The 20,189-nt window shown below is 40.1% G+C and overlaps 1 protein-coding gene across 1 annotated transcript in view; it reads left to right on the top strand.

Annotated features, from left to right (window-relative positions):
* Positions 1 to 6,766: 6,766 nt before the first annotated feature.
* The window catches only part of EFL1 (elongation factor like GTPase 1), a 29,063-nt gene continuing 15,640 nt past the window's right edge, over positions 6,767 to 20,189 (top strand). The window contains exons 1-12 of the mRNA XM_061558260.1: positions 6,767 to 6,905; positions 10,020 to 10,135; positions 10,351 to 10,418; positions 10,827 to 10,911; positions 11,893 to 12,026; positions 14,887 to 15,024; positions 15,494 to 15,717; positions 17,145 to 17,268; positions 17,422 to 17,501; positions 17,614 to 17,750; positions 18,638 to 18,760; positions 19,492 to 19,591. Of these exons, the coding sequence (XP_061414244.1) occupies positions 10,045 to 10,135; positions 10,351 to 10,418; positions 10,827 to 10,911; positions 11,893 to 12,026; positions 14,887 to 15,024; positions 15,494 to 15,717; positions 17,145 to 17,268; positions 17,422 to 17,501; positions 17,614 to 17,750; positions 18,638 to 18,760; positions 19,492 to 19,591 (1,304 nt within the window). The 5' untranslated portion in view covers positions 6,767 to 6,905; positions 10,020 to 10,044. The remainder of the gene's footprint in view (positions 6,906 to 10,019; positions 10,136 to 10,350; positions 10,419 to 10,826; positions 10,912 to 11,892; positions 12,027 to 14,886; positions 15,025 to 15,493; positions 15,718 to 17,144; positions 17,269 to 17,421; positions 17,502 to 17,613; positions 17,751 to 18,637; positions 18,761 to 19,491; positions 19,592 to 20,189) is intronic.

The following is a 20,189-nucleotide window of genomic DNA, read 5'->3' as shown; positions in this document are numbered from 1 at the left end:
GTGTGAGTCTCTCTCTGCTTGTGTGTCTGTGTCTTATGTGTCTATGTTTTGTCTCTCTCTCAAATTTATCAATCTTTGGAAGAACGTAATCAACCAGGTCGGGACTGTTTTGTTGGCTGACTCTCTGTGTTGTATTGCATTATGTTTCCAAGTTTACTATCTTTATATTCTCATTCATTTGTACCTGATGATGGTTGCTTGTGTTGCAATTGAAACGTCGTATTCTATTATTTAATTGAATTTAATTTATTTCTACGTGACTTTACCGAAAGAACCAAAGAGTAATTATTGCGGTCACGAAAGCTTCCAAACTAGTTTTAATATTAAAATAATCAATATTTCAGTAATAAAGAAACATTGTTCAGTTTACCTACTGATTAAATGACGTAACACTTTATTTCACTTAACATTATTTTTTTAGGATGCATTATGGAAGGCAAGTTTATCGTGGAAGTAGGCCAATTTCGTACATTAATCAACAACAGTCATATACCCACGTCATTTCTATCCCTCTCCATCCTGCAAATAATAAGCGATACACTCGCTTATTTGCATGAGACGTGGTTGGTAGTCCTCTGAGGTGCATTCTCCCCTTTGGTTGCGTTTCTATCACCAGTGACATCCATCAGCTATCATACCTTCCAATGATGTGTCCTGCCCAAACCCATTCCCCTTATGTTCCTTCACAGGGTGCTGTGGTGGGGAAATGTCATCTGCCTCGCCTGGTGATTCAGGAGGTTGTGGGTTCGATCCCAACCCTGATGATGCCTGTTCTCCCCGTGGTCGCATGGATTTTTCTCCGGGTTCTCCTGTTTTTCCCTTCACATTTAGAAATATTCGTTTACAGTGTTTGGCTGCTATAGATTTCCACATGATAAGCCACTTCGTTGAGCTATTATTTGTGGCCAGGTCACTTCTGAAAAAGAGCTATATAGCTCAGTAGGCCTTATCTGGTAAAATAAAAAAAATAGATTAAATAGTTTTCATATGATGTCTTTATTTTGAGTTTGTTCCTTAATTTGTGTGTTTCTATTTTTGTTCATCGGTGTAATTCCAAGGATACATATTTCAATGTTTATTTTCATACTTTTAGGTACTGTTCCCTTTTGTCTTTTTTACTCCAACATTCTGATCTCTGTCAGGTGATGTACGCTGAATAAAATGACACATTTATGGGTAAAGAAGAATACTGTAGATACAATTAGACGATTATACGTTTTCACTTATATGGTCTTTGAAGAGTCACAAATAAAATTGTAAATGAATGCAAAATATTCTGCACAGTATTTACAAAATGGTGAGTGTATTGTTTTTACTCGCTGTGTAAATCACTAGTTTCCGAAAGAAAACTCAGAAACAACAAAACAACATTTTTTTTTTTGCCAACGCTTGCAGGAAGACTCTGGTGAATTCTGCCAAAATAAAACTCCCTGAAAAAAAAAGCGAGGGGGGGTATGCAAAATGTTTGAGACTCTGCGACTGTTGAAAGTTTAAACTAAGTGCTGTGCAATTTGACATTTATGAGAAATGAGAGGGTTATGCCAACAAATGTTAGAGTATAGAATTCACACATGTGCTGGCATATCTCATACCTTCAGCAATCCCCACTAAAGTGATTAAAGTCAGACGTATATATGATGAGAGACAACCTGTACCTTGGTACAGAATTACCGTGTCTCCATGATATTACCTTTACACATAATTATAGCCAGAATACATTTTAAAATAAGAACAAAAGATCACAAACAACATATTTTCCAAAGCACGTGTCACATGCTATGGAAATGGATCGAATTTGTAGACACGTTTATTATTATGGTTAGAGTTTACCAGTTCTTCCTTGCAGAGCAAAAAATATATATGCCAAAGGAATGCGCATGGACCAAAGCCATTTGTATTTATAAAACATATGCTTACACAGTTTCACCTTTGATTTTGCATACTTGAATATTGACTGCCAAGTTAAAGAGTAGATAATCAACGTCAACAGCTCTACAAAGAACTTGCTTATATTCGTGCTTTTCCATGAACTGTCATTGAGCTGACTGCAGCACAGTGTCAGAGAAAATAAATTAAAATTCGGAGTTATATTTTGCAGTTATCCCATCTGGATTCTAAAAACAACCTACATGGTCATGTGCAAAAGCGACGGGCCTGACGATCAGAGCAAAATGGAAACTATGCTGAAAATAGCTTGAGGCTTTTCAAAAGTGTAAATCCTAGTGAGAAATGCTTCAATGTCAGCGCTAATTGTACGCACATAAATTAAGCCAGCGCATTTCTCTTCACAAGGTCTGTGATAAAACTGAGCACCTCATAGGATCCAATCCTTTATGCATTCACAGCTTTAAAATTGATATATTTACATGCCTCACAAAATGCAATTTTATATTCATTGGGAAGAGACTTGTATCAAGCTGTGCTCAATGTGTTATCAATATGTAGTTTCAACTTAATAATTATTTTAATTTACAACCCTTTGTCCAATCCAGTGGTGGATGAAGACATCCTCATGCTGTGCCAGCCATGGGGGATGTTTGATCTATTACCTCACTACGTTGGTCCGTGTGGGTTTATCAAGTGGAAGGGCACCCAGGATTACCGAGCCGGGAATTGAACTCAGGTGGTCACTGGAAACTATGCTGAAAATAGCTTGAGGCTTTGCTAAAGTGTAGATCCTCGTGAGCAATGCTCTGATGCGCCATCGCTCTGTGCACGCCAATCTAGTGAGCCTTTCATCTTTCTATAAAATAATAATTTGTTGGCTTGTATATTAACATTATAATCAGAATATTGTTTAGCATTCATAATACTGTATTGTCAATAAGATCAATCATAATATTTTCACCAATTTTTTTAGTGAATGCAATTAAAGGTCTATTTTTACAAGTACAGACATTTTATTAAAATTAGATATTTTGCAAGAGCTCAATTCGAATTATGGGACTATTTCACAACGACAACGCTCAAGTAATTTAATGCACAAACAAAAACGATCGTATTTTCATTTAAGAGTATTTCGTGGCATTGTTTTGCAATCACATAACGAATGCATGCAATCATGCAAATGCATTTTTACAGCCTTGCAGTTTTCTCCAGAAAGGTTTGGATAGTAGGTGGTTTATAAGAGCATCTGCACGTCTAATTTGCTAATGATATTTTTGACTCGAGCTTTAAGAAGGCACTTGGCCAGCTTCCACATTGTGATGCATGATACTGTCATTGTTGAGATCCTGACAGGGTGCAACTGAAATATTATTTTGTCGAGTTAAAGGTTTATAACTGTTTGAAGCAATATCATGGAATGTAGTAGCAATACTCAGCTAATGTTATCTGTGTATCCAGGAAATATTTGCTAAATGTCAAGACTCTTTTTAATGATGGTCCTGCATTGGAATGTTTGGACCATTGCTTTACACAGAGTGTTTGCTTCTTTATCATATTCTTAGGTTTTTGCGTCTTGCACCATGCATACAATGAGGTAACACGGAAACGTCTACACAGATGCGTTCATGAATCCACTTTCTGTATCACTATCTTGTATGTATGTTGAACTTCTTTCACACCATACGTAGCCAACTGTGATCATAATCGGAGGTGGTCACCTCACAGGTCAGTAGATTTGGGAGTTGTAACATATCTGTGTTTGCCACCAATCTTTGCCTCAGTAGGAAATGGAATAAGGAAGTAGGGTGTCAAGAGAACGGATGGCTGAGGGTAGAGAGTTCCAAAACCATGAGAGCAGCAAAGAAGAATAAACGACCTCCCACAGAGAACATTTATTGGGGGCTTCAAGAGGCCTTGGTTGCTGGAGCATAGATGATGTGAGGGGGAGTAGAGTGGATCAGATGAGAGAGGAGAGGTAGAGTTAGGGGCAAGTCCATGGAGGATAGCTTTCCCATGTGTTGTCAGGTTGTACTATGTGCTGTTCGGGAATGATGTCTGATGCTTTGCTCCACTTGCTTCTTCAGTTCTTAAAGAAGCTCCCAGATGGCACTGGTTTGGCAGCCAGTGAAGGGCTTAGAGTCTTTACGTGGTTCTATTTACACGTGGAGTCTGATAGTGGAGTTTTGGTACATCTACCATTCATTCTGCATATCCTGTTGCCCTGAAGAAATATATATAATCGTGTTGTAGTGTTTGAGTAATATTCCATCGATGAATGTTCTGAAAAACACATTTGTGGGTGAATATAGCAAAGCTGTGCGTATTGAGCCAGAGGGCCGCCGTCCACGCGGACGTCCGAAGAAGCGATGGATGGATCGAATAAAGGAAGACATGAAGACGGTCAATGCATCCCCTGAAGATGCCCTGGACCGAGCCAAATGGAGAAGACAATGCCGAAAAGCGGAATCTGCGCCACAGCGGGAACAACGCTAGGAAGAAGAAGATTGTAACCTCTATTTATGGACTGGAATATAATTACTGTGTTGTAAATATGTTTAATTGTTTAAAATAGTTTGAGTTTAGATTTCAGGAATTGCTTAATGTATGGCCCAATCAACGTTTTAGTTTGGTAACTATTCTTGTCAATTTAAAACGTGTTCATCAGGCTGCATGGTGTAAAGTTCAGTCTTCAACTCGTAGGCATTCTATCTTTTTGGTCTCTCTATTTCTGTGCTATGAAGGGCCATTGCCCGAAACGTCGCCTGTAATGTTTACCATCACAGTATCACAGTATTTACTTTGTTTTCTTTGGTAAGTATTCAGAATACTATACTACGTCGCCCTCTGCTGGGAATGATGAGGAAATGCAACATTTCTTTAAGTAACACTTCCTGAATTTTATAGCAATACCAAAATACCAAAATAGGATATTATGGAGAGAAGCTAATACAAAAAATCGGATTAACTATGTGCTTTGTATAGTCCACTGTATATATATATTATCGTAATAAAGTGCACGTACAAATGAACAGAACGCATTGATGCATTATTTTTCCATCAACCGAGACCATTATTAATGCAAGCCACGGTGTGCACGCTTAACACAAACAAACATAGAGTTAATGACAGGAGTTAGACAAAAGCATGGTCATGCATGGTTTTCATTTAGCTTCAGAGGACCAAGGGGATCTGGAATTGAAACCGAACTGCTCTAGGATGTTTCTTAAGAAAAAATAATGACTTCAGAAAAGTTCTGACAAAATAATGAGATCTCATGGGGCCACCCACGGTTTTTTTTGCTTCCTTGGAAAAAAAAACAAGGCTCCCCAATCCATATAAAGTCTGGACAATAGCTACTGGCTCAACCATGAAAACAAGTTTTGCCAACTTCAGTCCATTCTGTTTTAACAACGAAGAGATTGAGGCTCTGCATGTAACGTCTGCTGCATTTCTATCACGACATACTATAAAACGTTTCAAAGAAGAAGATAAAGGTGACAGATGAAGAGTGCATGCTAGCGTTGTTGAAACTTTAGTGGACATGAAGTTCAATGTAAGACATACTAACTGCCGTGTTTGTCTCTATGGGTAAAAGACTACTTGTGATGTTTAAATTAACATTTCCATTTACGTAAGCTGCGCACTTACAAGAAAATACCGATTTGCTTTTATATTCAACGAGAAATTCAACACAAAAGCAATTCAATAGAGTTGTGTGGATTCTTGCAGTTGCAGTGTTCGTATTTCAGTTGGAAATGTTTTATGACGTTATTGTAAATGTATCATGACCAATGTATATATATGTTCTTCACAACGATGCTAATGATGTAAATGCATCACATACAGTCATTATACTTGTTTGTTTTTTCTAATCATTCTCTGGAGAGATATTTTATCTCAATCCACAGAGTATTTTCCACATCTTTAAAACGTTTGTTATTGTTTAACAAACAAAATAAATACGCAATGTCTCCTTCGAATATTTGTTCTTCCATGTAAGAAACAAAAGTCTTTTTTCCACATCCCATCAGCCCCACATCCTTTTGGGAGTGCACATTTCAGCAGCATTGGCGTAAAATGTCGTTTATTATTTTGTTTGATATGTTTTAAACTTGCGTTTAAACTTTGCATTTGAATAGTAAACTTTTCGTAGATATCGAGTAACAGGCAAACACTTCAATAACCAATTTAAAGCTTTCGTGACTGCAGGGATTCATCTTCTTGGTTCTTTCGGTAAAGTCACGCAGACCTGTTCTTCACCTGAGGACGGCTGCTTGCGTTGTGGCCGAAACGTCGTGAGAATTATTTTATTATCTAAATTTTTTTTATTTTATTATTTCCCTTCTACGTGACTTTACCGAAAGAACCAAGAAGACTTCAATAACCATGAATATATAACTAAATTAACTAATTTGTATTAAAAGTAAAGTTATACAATGTTGCTGACACATTGCAATGAGGTTAACATCAGAAATTTTGACCGAGCCCTCTGAGTGATGCAATCGGTCTTTGCAAGAGGATTAAAAGCGCCTTTCAGACATGTTTAGTTCCTGAACCTTGCATATAGGGCTCAGGAATTTACGGGAGACAATTAAAAGTGCAGTTTTCGTCTGATCTATATTGGGTTTCTTTTGTGTGCGTTAAATTAGATTTTATTGCATTGTTACTTTTTTGCGCGGTGACGTCATGTCAGTTCCCCGCAAGCGACGTCTTTGGCCCCCCTGTGCGCGGTGACGTCATGTCAGTTCCCCGCAAGCGACGTCTTTGGCCCCCCTGTGCGCGGTGACGTCATGTCAGTTCCCCGCAAGCGACGTCTTTGCCCCGCCCCCCTGTGCGTGGTGACGTCATGTCAGTTCCCCCTTGACCACGCCTATCGTGACGTCACGACCGCGGGAGAACGCACGTGCGTGTCATACCCGGTACAGTGCGACATGAACTAGCAAGTACAGTAGTCCTGTTGTGTATCGTCGACGTGCCGGCTGATGAGAGGCGGTAACGTCGGACTGTTATAAACTCAGGTAAGGGCTGCACGCACGTTGACCGTAGATTGGGGGGGGGGGGTCTCGTTAATAGGTTCGTCAACACGTGTGCTCGCATGGTCGGCTGCATGTGTTTTAGTGAGGCCAGGCCTCGGGTTTAAAGGGTTTAAATACTGCTCCGCGTGTTTTCAGGGAGGCACGCAGTTAATTAGGTTTGGTTAAAAGCCTCTTGCCGACTGTGGGTGACCTTATTGTCTGTTTATTTTATAATTATCTTGTAAACAGCTTGGATCGGAGTCTCAAAGCTACTGCAACGCACGTTGTTTTAAGCTTCGTAAATTTATTAAAAGACTCTTAACTTTGCGGTCAGGCGCGTCATTACCTCGGCAATGTTCGTAATGGCGTAGTGGACGTCACCAGAGTTGTGCCTTTGAAATCCGGACCGTCAATTTACTAAAGTAATTATTGACCTAATTTTAACACAGCTGCGAGGAACACACGCGCAGAGTATATATATAGCTTTTAATTCGTTGAAAGGGCAAGGTGTCTTCGCGTGCGAGCTTTGGGCAGTGTGGCAACCCTGAATGCTTGGGTGTAAATGCAACATGCCTGTAGTACAGTACACAGTACTGTATATCCAATCAACCACAGGACAACCAACAACTTTTGGCATGTGCTCATTTAAATGTACTGTACTCTACGTAATCGATCATGGAAGTATGATTGGCTGAGCCGACCATAATTCAGGATGTAAGCTCACCAAATCACCGTTGGCCACCAATGTGTATCTGAAGCCAGGCTTGGGCCACCGTGTTTAAGTCGAGGTTTAAATGATTACCTGGTGCCGTATTATTCTTTGGTTCTTTCGGTAAAGTCACGTATAAAGATAAAATAATAAATTAAATAATAGCATACGACGTTTCGATTGCAACACAAGCAATCATCAGGTATAATGAAATAGCGACATAAAATCTGACCAGAAAACCACAAACAGACATATAAGCAGACAGATATCACCAAGATACACAGAGAGAGCAACCCAGGTACAGAGAGGGGTAATCGTCTCTGTGGGGTGGCCTTAAATAGACAGAGGGGGGCGGAGGCAGAGAGAGGGAGGGGGTTAGAGACAAAATTTACATGTCAATGAGTACGACGAGTAAAGTACGCAGGCTTAGAGGGAGAAAGAATACGCTAAATTAAATAAGCTAGCAAAGTATCGAAATGTTATGTAAAACGACACAGAGAGTCGGTCAACACACAATTAACGCATAGCCTGGTCGATTACGTATTTCAAAAGTTAGAATTTAAGTGTGAAAATTCCAAAGAAAGACAAAACATAAAAACAAGAGGAACGGAGAGACACAGAGCAGAACCTAAGAACGACAAAAAACGAGTGTAGACAGAAAAAATTACACTAAATAAACAGGCAGAGAGAGAAAACAAAAAACCCAGAGAGAGAGAAAAAGGTAAACTTGGAACTTCCCCGTAGAAGTGGTTCAATCTTAATTTTGGAGCTTTCGTGACTGCAGGAATTATTCTTTGGTTCTTTCGGTAAAGTCACGTATAAAGATAAAATAATAAATTACCTGGTGTCGGTGCGGTTATGATGAGACTGAGTTGGCGTCTACGTGAATGTTGCTGGCTCTCCGAACGCCGCGTGACTCGTTAAGTCCTCATTTTTGCTCGCCAACAAAAACAATGTCCAGAGTGTCGAGCGAAATGCTTGTAGGATGTTGACAAAACATGACAAAATATCCGGTCAGAGATTTAGAGACGGCGGGGTGGGGGGGGGGGTTTAGTAGGTGAGCACGTTGTTTATTTGTGAACTAGATTTTTTGCCTGTCCAAGGATGGGTGTATGTTGCAGTAAATATGAAATATTCAATAGAAAATTATTTCAGCTCATGATTATTAATGAGGGGGGTTGTCCCATGTGGAGTGACGTCACCGCTAATGGTTATTGGGGAGAGGCGCGGCATGTGGAATGTGTAAATTTGCAGGCGTGCATGAATATTAATGAAAGGGGGGCTCTTGCAGTGACGTCACGCACGGATGTAGCACTGCTGCTTAAATTCTTTTTTATCGTCACTTTCTGTAAAGAAACGTCATATTTGAAGCGACTTTGCGTAATACATTTTTTAATTTTGCTCGACCTTCCTCTGCGTTAGTGTAAAAATCCACCGTTCCATGAATATATAATGGGGGGGGGGCTAATTTGGAGTGACGTCATGCACGGGACGGACAGACATTTCTGGGTGATTATAGTCGGTAATGATGGAGAGAGACTCGTTTTTTTTAAATCCTTTATATTAAGTTCGCTTGCTTGCTTAGGACCGTGCAAATCTTTCGGTCGTTTTTTAACCCACTTCCCGTGATCCAATCGAGCTGACATTTTCCACACAGACTCGTTGTGCGTGACAATTAATGTTCGTGAATTTTTTTTCTCCAAAATGTTACACTTTTTAGGACAAAAAATATTATATTTAATTACCAATTACTTAATGGTGCAATGCAATCATCTGACCCATAGGTGGCAGCCATCTCAAGCCAGAGGACGAGAGGACTCTAGCCGCCACGCATATAAAGGATTTATAGTGAAAAACTTTGTTTTTATGGGTTATACTTATTACTGGGTCAGCACGTTACAAAGTGCGTCAATTTTAGTGAAACCGACTCGTCAGTGAGCACAGTGCTAGGCTGCTTGCCCCCCTGTTACATGCCTCTTGGTAAGACTTTGTTAATTCAGATCTTGAATGAGGTTTTATTCAATCGTAGGACTAATGTCTGGTTTTTCTTAACTTTAAGTTCATCGTTAATGTAAAAATACGTCACCTTTACATTTATCTACGCTACCTGCATATTTTAGATTTACAGTGTGTATCAACACATTTGTCATGAACACACCTTTAACAAAAAATATATAATCAGGGCACATTTTAGTTGAATGCTCTTCTTCCAAGCAGAATATAGACCATTATAATTAAGGACCACTGGTCAAAACATTATATTGTTATATTATGTTATAAGACAATATTAATGATGAATGCGGTACTTTTGATGTGTGCTTGTGCAACATTACCAAGTACAGTAACCTCAATTTCTTTTGCACATAAAACAATAACTGTGTTTTTCTTCTGTCCATTGTATCGTTCAGTTATTTACAGATTATTAAAGTGACCATGAAGGACGTGGAGGTTGCGAAGATCGGTGCCCTGCAGAAGATCACCAGCAACATCCGCAACATCTGCATTTTGGCACACGTTGACCATGGTGTGGCAGTGTTTGCTGCTTTCTTTGAAAAGCACACGGCTTCCATATATCACACGGCCCTTTGCAGTATCATTCCTTCTTGATTTTTGAAGTATTATTCCTGTTGCGAAGATTTGTGTGGTGATCTCTAGATGCCTAATAGTTCAGTGGTAACATAAAAAAAATCCACTCTTGATTAATTGTGCATTTTGTATTGACATTGTTATTTCTTTCAGGAAAAACCACCTTAGCTGACTGCCTGATAGCCAGCAATGGGATAATTTCGAATAGGCTGGCTGGAAAGGTACATTTTTTAATTACTATTTGTTTTTATGCTTGCTATGCGTGATAATAATCTACTATAATTGTGATTAATATATGATAGAGACAACATACTTTCTTTTGATTATACTGCTTCGTAGATGTATGTGGTTATGCTTTATAGCTCTCCGATGTTTTTTTTTAGGTTGCACTGCTTATTGTTTGGAATTGTATCCGATGATTAATTTCATATCACATGCTAGTAGCTTCTTCAAAAATATGTACATTTAGGTGAATTTATATTTTTTGTTATATTAAAGTCAAATTCAATGTAGCTTGTAAATAAGCAAAACAGATTAGTTGACTGTTGCCCGTAAAGCTTATTCAGTTAAATAAGTTAAGATACAGGAATTATCAAAGAGGTCAGTAACATATGCTCTTGGTTCCACAGGTGCGGTACATGGATAGTCGGGAAGATGAACAGATCCGTGGAATTACAATGAAGTCAAGTGCCATTTCGCTCTTCTATAACAAAGGTTTGAATTTTTTACCAGAATTATATTAGTTTCCCAAACTATGCTTTCTTGCCAAAGATTACACTGACACTTTTGTATACGAAAACATCTCTCCACATTCTCATTCACACTGCTTTATCGCTGAAATATATATACATATATAAATTGTCTTAAGATTTATAGCCTTTGAGAGTCAAGAGAAAGTAGATGGATTGGCTGACTTATAGTTGGAGATAATACTTTACACTGGTGCCTTAAAAATCTTAAATAAAATTGATATGAATAGTTTGTAATTGATGGATAACACTTTTTTTCCAAACGACTTCAAATTAATAATTCTATTTCATTATCAAGTGTCAAGCGAATATTTCATAACGGTTATGAATTATGATGTTTGGTCAAATCCATATATATGTTTTTGCATTTGGAAGGAAACCAGCCTACCTGGAGAAACCCCATCGATGAGGGGATAGATAACGTGAAATATCAGCACAGACCGGTCATTACGAACCCACATTTTGTTTTGCAATCTCCTGGCCACCCTGTAGCCCGGCAGGTTTGCGAGTATCAGAAATCTGTATGATCAAATGGCCGTTGCCTCTATAAAGTGCAGAAGCACCGCAAAAAATGTATTTATGTTTGCCAGGCTACCCATGTTGAGTTGTAGCATTATTATTACTTGCTCAAATTGTAGTGTGCAAGTGTCTGAACTGACACTTTTTTATGGTAGGACACAAGAGCTTTGTTGATATTCTTCAGTTGTATATGTGTATTGCTCTGGTGACAACACTGCCCTATTTTTACAATTTTGCGGCATTTTTCATTCACACTATCTTAATATATTTTTTTACTTTTTAAAATTATGGATTGTAGTTGAATCAGTGCAGTGTGAAAATGTCACGTCAGATTTTGACATCATTGTTTTGTTGCCTTTATCACGTGATAATGTTAACGGTTTTACATGTGCGTTCCTGTTGTTTGTGGTTGCAAATTGCTCTGCAGATGACGAGGAGTACCTGATCAATCTGATCGACTCGCCAGGGCACGTAGACTTTTCTTCCGAGGTCTCTACAGCTGTTCGCCTTTGTGACGGGGCCATCGTTGTGGTTGATGCCGTCGAAGGTGTATGTCCGCAGGTAACGTTTCCAGTACCATTCTTTTTCAGGAGGTGCTATTGCTCTTTTGCTTGCTTATTTTTGAATGAGTTTGCGTTTATGTAATTTGCTTCATCCCTGGACGCGGCTCCTCACATTGGGTGACCTGTGCCTTCTGTTGTGCTGCTCCCCGCTGTGTGTAAATCCCTTGCTCAGCGCTTTTCGAAATTGAGACACAACGGCAATGCTTACACCCAACCTCAAGATGCATTTACTTGTTCTTGCTTCTGGGTCTAGAAATTAGCTTCTATACTATGTAGTTTTTGCTCCCTTTGGCCAACGTTTTTAAAAATGTATTTTTTGGTGTACAATGCCTCGAGTACCTTGTAGAAAGGCGCTTAATAAAAGAGATTTATTTATTTATTTATTACCACTTAATGAGGGAAGCAATAGTGAAGCTGTGGGATGTCAATACTTGAAAAGGGTGCTTGTGAAATGCCAGGGTTGATCCACTGATAGTTACCCCAATTCAAAAAGAAAAACAGAGAAAACTCAATTTTATTTCAAAGCCTCTACATGTCTCCTCACCATTTTTAATGTAATATTGTCTTACTCTCCTCAAACACTTTGTCCAACGTAGCTGATGTGATTGGCTTATAGCATTCAATGAAGCGTGAGCTGAAGTCATTGACATTTTGCGATTTTTGTGACTTACACATGGCCTTTGATGTTACCCTAAAAGAAAAAAAATTATTGTGGGGAGATATCTGGCGAATGCAGGGCCATGCAACTGTTCCACCTTGGCCAATCCAACCCAGGGCCACTCAGGGCCACCTCGGGCCACCTCGAGATTCCCTGATGCCCTGAGGGAGAATGCCACATGGGGCCTCATTCATTAATGACGTTAAAAATAGGCTAGCTGTCGGGGGGTTGGGAGGGGCCTCTTTTGTTTGAGTGCAGGCCCATAAGACAAGGTCTATAGAAACCAGTGGGGTATTCATAAATGCGTCACCTTGTATTATGTATAAATTAATGCGCCCTCTAGAAGACCAAGATGTAAATTGCAGACAAATTGTGCCATTTTCACTCCAGTGTAAAAGCCTACATTTCTGTTATCCAGATCTGTAGATACGTTTTAACGGGACATTGTGGTTAACCTATCCAATACAACATTGTGAATTTGTCCTGCTGGTGAATTTGTATTGGCAAATAAACATAGAGATGATATTATGTATATGTGCATGGTAATGTAGCATTCACTATGCTATCTTCCCAACCAAGAGTTTGAAACTCACTTGTATCCGTGGGTGTTTGAAATGGCTTACCAGCTGTTATGCATTAGCCATTATGTGCACAGTAGTTTATTTTTTTACTAGAACAACGGTTGCATTTGAGAACACAGTTGATTAATAAATGTAATGTTATTGTACAAACAATGTTACTTTTTACGACTTTAAATAAATAACTTTTTTTCTTACTAAACTATTTGTTTATTTGTCTAGAGTAGCATTACCCATACAGTGTATATTTGTGTCAGGTCCTGTGAGCATGAATGTTCATCCCACTACGTTTTTAGGATCAGTCCCTGTTGAGGCTGCTTTATTATTTGTTAAAATATACCTAATTAGAGTAACTTCATATATTTTCTAAACTGTCGCATGGCTTCCCCAAACTGGTTTTATGCAGCTTACGGTTTGCTCTAATGTGTTGTAGACTTGTGCGTCGTAAAATGGAATCATTTCAAAATGTGTATACTATGATATCTTACATTGATACTTTTAACACACCACGCACAAAACAAACAACGCATTTGAAGCAGCTGTATGTCTGGCAACTTCACTGTTTTAATGATGCCCATATGTTTAATGTTGATGCTGGCAAAGGCATGCCATTTAGCACCTTTGTAAAGTTTAAGGGGAAACTTTTTTTTGTTGAAACATACAGATAGTCTCTTTGACCAACCTCACAAAAGCACTTTGTTTTAAATCTTAACAAAGCTCCATTGGCTGTGAAAGAAAGCACCGCAGGGAATCTAATAGCTCTAGTTTTCTTTTTAGTGGAGACAAGCCAGTGTGTAGTGGAGCAGTTGAGACATTTTAAAAGGGCACTAAAATTGAGAAAAGACATTCATTTAATATCACAAATCTATTTGGTTTTAGTGAATGGGTCATTGTAGTATTCGTATCTGTGTGTTATTTTAATATCTGTGAAATGTGAAACCCACATTGCCGTGGCAGCATTATTAGTCCTGTACGCAAATTAGTGCGCTAACTTTCCCTCGAGAAAGGAAACCTAGCATGCTTATCAGCTGTGTAAAGCTGGCCTGTGCTTTATTTTAAATGATTTATATTCATGGTATCTATGAAAGTTGCACAGCAAAGATGGATAAGTCTATTCTGACATTGGTTTTCACCTTGATAATACAATAACTTTTTTTACCAGCGATATACTGTGGGACAAAATTAACGCTGTATTTATTCTTTGCTCTTTAAAACAAAAACATTTAAATTATGTAGCATCTAAATTTAACCCCATCTCAAGACGCTATGCAATCTTGTCACACGACATTGTGTCCAGTCTCAAATGCAGAATCATCACATGGGTATTGATAGACATGTTTATTGCCCAAGTAGTCTGTAGTGCACTCTGAATGGATTTATTTTTCTGTGTTAATCACCAAACGAGAAAAAAATAAGTTACAAATTGCATTGAGGAAATGCATTGTGAAAGACAACTAAATTGTCCCTTCATCCTGTGGCTTCTAAAATAAATATATAAAGCCTTACAGGCTTTCCTTTCGGGTGATTTACTTCCCGTGATTAGTATGTGTAAAATGTAAACGGTGCATATTAAACCGGTTGCACTCCAGTAAAGCGGGAACATTGGTGTTTTGTTACCTCAGACCCAGATGGTGCTGAGGCAAGCATGGCTGGAAAACATTCACCCTTGCCTCGTGATCAACAAAATCGACCGCCTCATCACAGAGCTGAAGCTCACTCCAACCGAGGCACATATCCAACTGCAGAAGATTCTGGAACAGGTAAATTCCATCCTTACCCCCCCCCCCCCAGGATGATCTTGTGTTTATGGTATGCAAGATCATTACGCGCCACCGTAGGAAACTCCGTTCTCTTGTCATAACGTGAATACAAATATAGCTATCGTACTATCAGCCTATTGGCTTTACAGACCATAAAAGTCTGCTGGACATAAAAAAGACTGCTAGTCTGGAAATCCAATAGGCTTATGTTCAAACATACATTGTATTTATATGTGGAGACACAATGGAGTTCTGCTTACTAATGATTTTGTTTATGCGGTAAACTTTTAAATACATTTGTATTGGGTGCATATGTACCTGCTACAGTTATAAAAAACCAAGCTTAGTGTGCAAATATATATTTTTTTACCCTACCATGATGTGTCAGGTATTTTAACCTATCATTTTTTGTTGTTGAAAAATGTCTCACAATGACGTCAGTCTTGTGATTATTTTTGTCTCTCGTTAGGTCAATGCTGTCACTGGCAGCCTCTTCACCTCCAAGGTGCTCGAAGAGAGTGCAGAAAAGGTTTCCTCAGGACCAGTGGAGGGCACCCTGGCGAACGAAGGGAAAGCTGACCCCTTGTTCGACTGGAGTGCAGGCTTTGAGGAGGCAGACGACTCGAGCCTCTACTTCTCTCCAGATCAGGGGAACGTGGTGTTTGCTTGTGCACTCGATGGCTGGGGATTCAGGTTTGTCACGTGAACTAAACATGCCAATCGGTTACTAGTTCAGCACACCGGTGTGTTGGAAAGTAAAGCCACAACATTTACAATTCGAGTACGAGATTTATCTGGTAATTACAACCGGCATCATCAGGCGACAGCCAGGGTTGTGGAGAAGTCCTCCTGTTTCGGTCTTAAATAAAGGGCTAAAAGTGATGACGCTTGAGAGACAATCAGGTGGGAAAACCAGAGGGGGGTTATTAATATATATAAAAGGGAAATTTGTGAATGTGTGTCTGTTCGAAATGTTTAGCATACTTCCCAACATGCAACAAACTTGAAATTTGGCATGTGGGCAGCTTCCAGACTGTACACAATGCAAAAAGTATGAAAATAGACTTTTGTATTTTGGGATGCGGGGGGGCGCAATAATGGATATATTTTGCACGGCAAGTGAGCGGTGACGTCACATCTGTGATGTCACCCGCATGCGGCAGCGTTACGCAGTGTGCCTGCTGACGTCACGCATTCCCCCTACCCTGCGCGTAGGCCGTGTTTTAATCCAAGACAAGAATCCAAGTCTTGGGCTAAGCCGGGTAGTAAAGCTAGTGTATGCATATAAATTACAATGGATATCCATTACCGATTTATTGCAATATGTTTTGGTCTATCATGCGAGTACAATGCGAGTCCGTGGCAGGCAGCAGAGGGCAGTGTAGCAAAACAAATACTTAGTGACTTCAATGTCTCCACATATAAGCTTTCTGCCTTCATCGGCATGATGCAGTACGGTGAACCCAAACGACCTTCACGGTGTGAGGAGGCCCTCAACCAGCAGTGGATTGATAAAAAAAAGTTCTTGCATTTTGGCGCTTAAGAAAACACACTTAACCATTAAATCATTAAAAGTACTATCATCGCCCTACGCAGCACCATTTAAGGTTAGACTTAAATCAGCATTCCTGTTCAAAACAAGTAATGGAGCAGCACTCCTCTCCACTGGTGGCCCTGAGCCAGCGGTGGAGAATCGACATTTCCTTGGCAGGGGCCAGTCATTCCATAACAAGGCCGCTGTTGACTCACCACAAAGTGGTGCTACACATTTCATCGACCTTTGTCGGCTCATAGCCTCAGTTGTGCCTCAACTGGGAATTTGGGCTCGCAACCTTCTGATTGCGAGTCACTCACCCTAACTGCATTGCCACCAAGCCGGATACAATATATATGGCTATCAATATGTGTCCTGACATCTTGTTATTGTCTATAGGGCTGGAATGGGCTTTCTCATGTGTTGCGTAACCCCTGGGGAAACCACACACATTTCGGTCACTTAGCAGTTGGTGGAGGGTTTTGGCTCGTATTAAATCTTTACCCTGCCACTTATGTGGCAGAAAATCAAAGACAGCGTTGTTCACAATGATTGCTCGCTCGCTCTCCTCCTGTCCATTTTGCAGTATAGAGCATTTCGCACGACTCTACTCGAAGAAGATAGGAGTGAGAAAGGAAGTGCTGCTCAAGACCCTGTGGGGTGATTTTTACCTCAATACCAAAGCCAAGAAAATCATGAAAGGGGCCCAAGTATGTGTCAAAATGCAGTTGTTTATTACACTTACTTTAACATCATGAAAGGTGTAATGTATATATATGTGTGTTTTATAGATAAGAATATTTTTTCCAGTGCATTTCTGTACAAAATGTAATTAAAAGTGAGTGTTTGATTTTATGTTTCAGGCCAAAGGGAAAAAGCCCTTGTTTGTGCAGTTGGTTCTGGATAATATTTGGGCCCTCTATGAAGCTGTTGTCATTAGAAGGTGAGTTGTTGCCACATATTTTTCTCAGAAAAATAAATATTCATTTTGGCTTCAAATCTTTTAGGTTTTTTTTTTCTTCTTACTCTACATTGTTTTGTTTTTATTGCAACAGAGACAAGGAGAAGTCTGAAAAAATTGTGAACTCATTGGGGCTGAAAATCCTTGCAAGAGACATGAGACACACTGATCCGAAGGTCTACCTGAGTGCCATCTGCAGCCAGTGGCTGCCACTCTCTGAGGCTGTCCTTTGTATCCAAAAACGGCTGAAATTGCGTTTACATTGTAAGCTTCCTATGTACAAGGATGCTCGCGTGATGTATTTGTTAGCACACAGGACTTGCAATCCCAAGGTCGCCGCTTTGATGTAATCTCCCGGCACAGCCGTTGAAACGACGCGCAAGTTTCTTAAATTCTCCCGCATTTATCTACCCGGCAGTACAAATGGGAGCACTGTAGTCGATTGGCAGGTCACGCATGGTGGGGTAAAGTGTGGGTACCCCCATCTCATCCTAGACGTCTGGCTCGTGTAGAAGAGTAGACCAAACATACCCTCTTAGACAGGCTCTCTAGAGCTCCTTCTCGTGGAGACCATTTCGCCGGCAGTGGCGTGAGCAAAAAAATTCAGGGCTGACACTTTACTTCTCTACCTTTGTATTAATCAAAGGAGAAAGCAATACAATTCATTACATTTGGCTTCTCTCTCGCGCCGCAAATGTAGAGCATCCCAGGGCACTTATAATATAAAAAAAACTTGACAATACAAAAAAACGTTCACCAATCAGTCCAGCTCAAGGATAAGCTAATGCAAACAAATACGTTTTCAAATGTGACTGAAAAGATTCAACTGTGCTTGCATTCCTGATATGACTTGGGATCGAGCTGCAAAGGCAAAGCTGAATGAAAGTATCTTTGAGGGCCTCCGCTGGATGGCAACATGGATATACATGTTGCTTGACAAAGTGATGCAACATAAATGCAGCTTTTTTTTTCCCTTGGTGTAATAAAAGACCACGTTACAAAGGAAGTGATGGAAATAGAAAACGTGACCTTCGGTCCTGTCAAATACGACAATATATCTTCCAGTGCATAATCGCGTGCGCCTTGAGAGTTTGGTTTCCTTGACTGGCGCTGTGCAGCAATGGTAAGCTGCCGTCTTCCCAGCCCCTTGGAAATGTCTGCACAGCGCGTGGAAAAGCTGCTGTGTGCTCGCGCTCAACGCTTCGAGTCTCTTCCAGAGCAAACACAAACTCTGAGGGACGGTGAGAAAGAACAGAGATGCAGACTTCTGCAGTTTACGATTACAACCACTGCTTGTTACATGCACAGGCCTATTGTCAAAATCCACTTGCTTGATGAGGGCCTATCCAAGGCAACGCAGGTTGTGGAACTTATTTAACCATATTTCACCACGCGCGTCAGACCGAGTTAATAAAGGCGGGGGAGCATAAGTGCTTGAGAATGGTACGATGCGCTAATGGATTTGTCTGCACTACCCCCTGCAGAAAATATAAAACCCACAGCCTGCTTACCACAGATATCTGTGTTAGGCATGGTGGTCGCCCATCCAAGCACGCACCAGACTCCTGCTGCTTTCTGATATATTATTGTTATTTCCAGTCTTATCTTGATTGGCTTTATCTCCCAATTAAAATTTTTTGGGAATGTTTATAATGTTTCTGAAAATTAGGAAGATTTTTTTGCATGATAAGTTTGAGGTTTTATTATGAAATGCATGTATAGAAAATATTTTTCGTACAGTAACATCTTGATTTGAAGCTTTCGTCATGTAGATATAAAAAAGAAATATATATATATATATATCTACGTGACTTTACCGAAAGAACCAAAGAGTACAATAACATCTGTAAAGCCTTAAACCAAATTATTACCATTCCTGACAGTTCAGTCAGAAAGTGCCCTGTGTTTAATAGTGTCAGTCATTGTTGGAACAAACATAGATTTTAAAACTGTCCTTTTCTTCCCTTTGCAGATTTCATTTCATGTAAAAGTTCTGACGACGCCCCTGTGATTGTGTTTGTCTCAAAAATGATTTCTGTTGATGCAAAGGCCCTTCCTCAAAAGAAGCAAAGGTAGGAATGTACTCCATATGTCCGTGATACTGTGGCAAGATGGTAAATACCTCTTCTGGTATGCAGGAGATCATGGGTTCGATCCCGACCCTGACGCTTGTATTTTTCAGTGACGTGAGGGCAATGGCTGGGGAGGCACTGGCTAGTGTCAGAGCCAGATTCACACACTGAGGGGGGCGTGGCCTCACGGAGGGGGGCGTGTTAGACACGTCCCCCTCAGTGAGGCAGATGTGATAGCTGCCTCCCCTGGTGCTTTTTCATTGCAGTTTCATGACGAGACCAGCGAGCCTAAATATCTTTATAGACATACGTGAAATAGATTACCTGGGGTATGGAAGGCGAGGACATGAAATGAAGGGGTCTACACACATTACATTGGTGACATACTGAGATAGTAACAGGCACACGCTGATTGCCCGCGCTCCATCCAGTTACTGAGGGGGTTGCCCAATCAGAGGGGAGGCTGAGCTCGTCGCTGCCTCACCTCTCGTCTCTCCCTGTGGTCGCGTGGAACTTTCTCCGGGTTCTCCGGTTTTTCCCTGCACATTTAGAAACATGCGTTTAGAGTATTTGGCTGCAGTATATTTCCACGTGATAA

Source organism: Lethenteron reissneri, chromosome 24 (assembly GCF_015708825.2).
Source record: "Lethenteron reissneri isolate LAM-NWPU_2019-01 chromosome 24, ASM1570882v1, whole genome shotgun sequence".
NCBI lineage: Eukaryota > Metazoa > Chordata > Hyperoartia > Petromyzontiformes > Petromyzontidae > Lethenteron > Lethenteron reissneri.
Note: the sequence above shows the minus strand (reverse complement) of the source record. Positions and strands in the feature narration are given on the sequence as shown.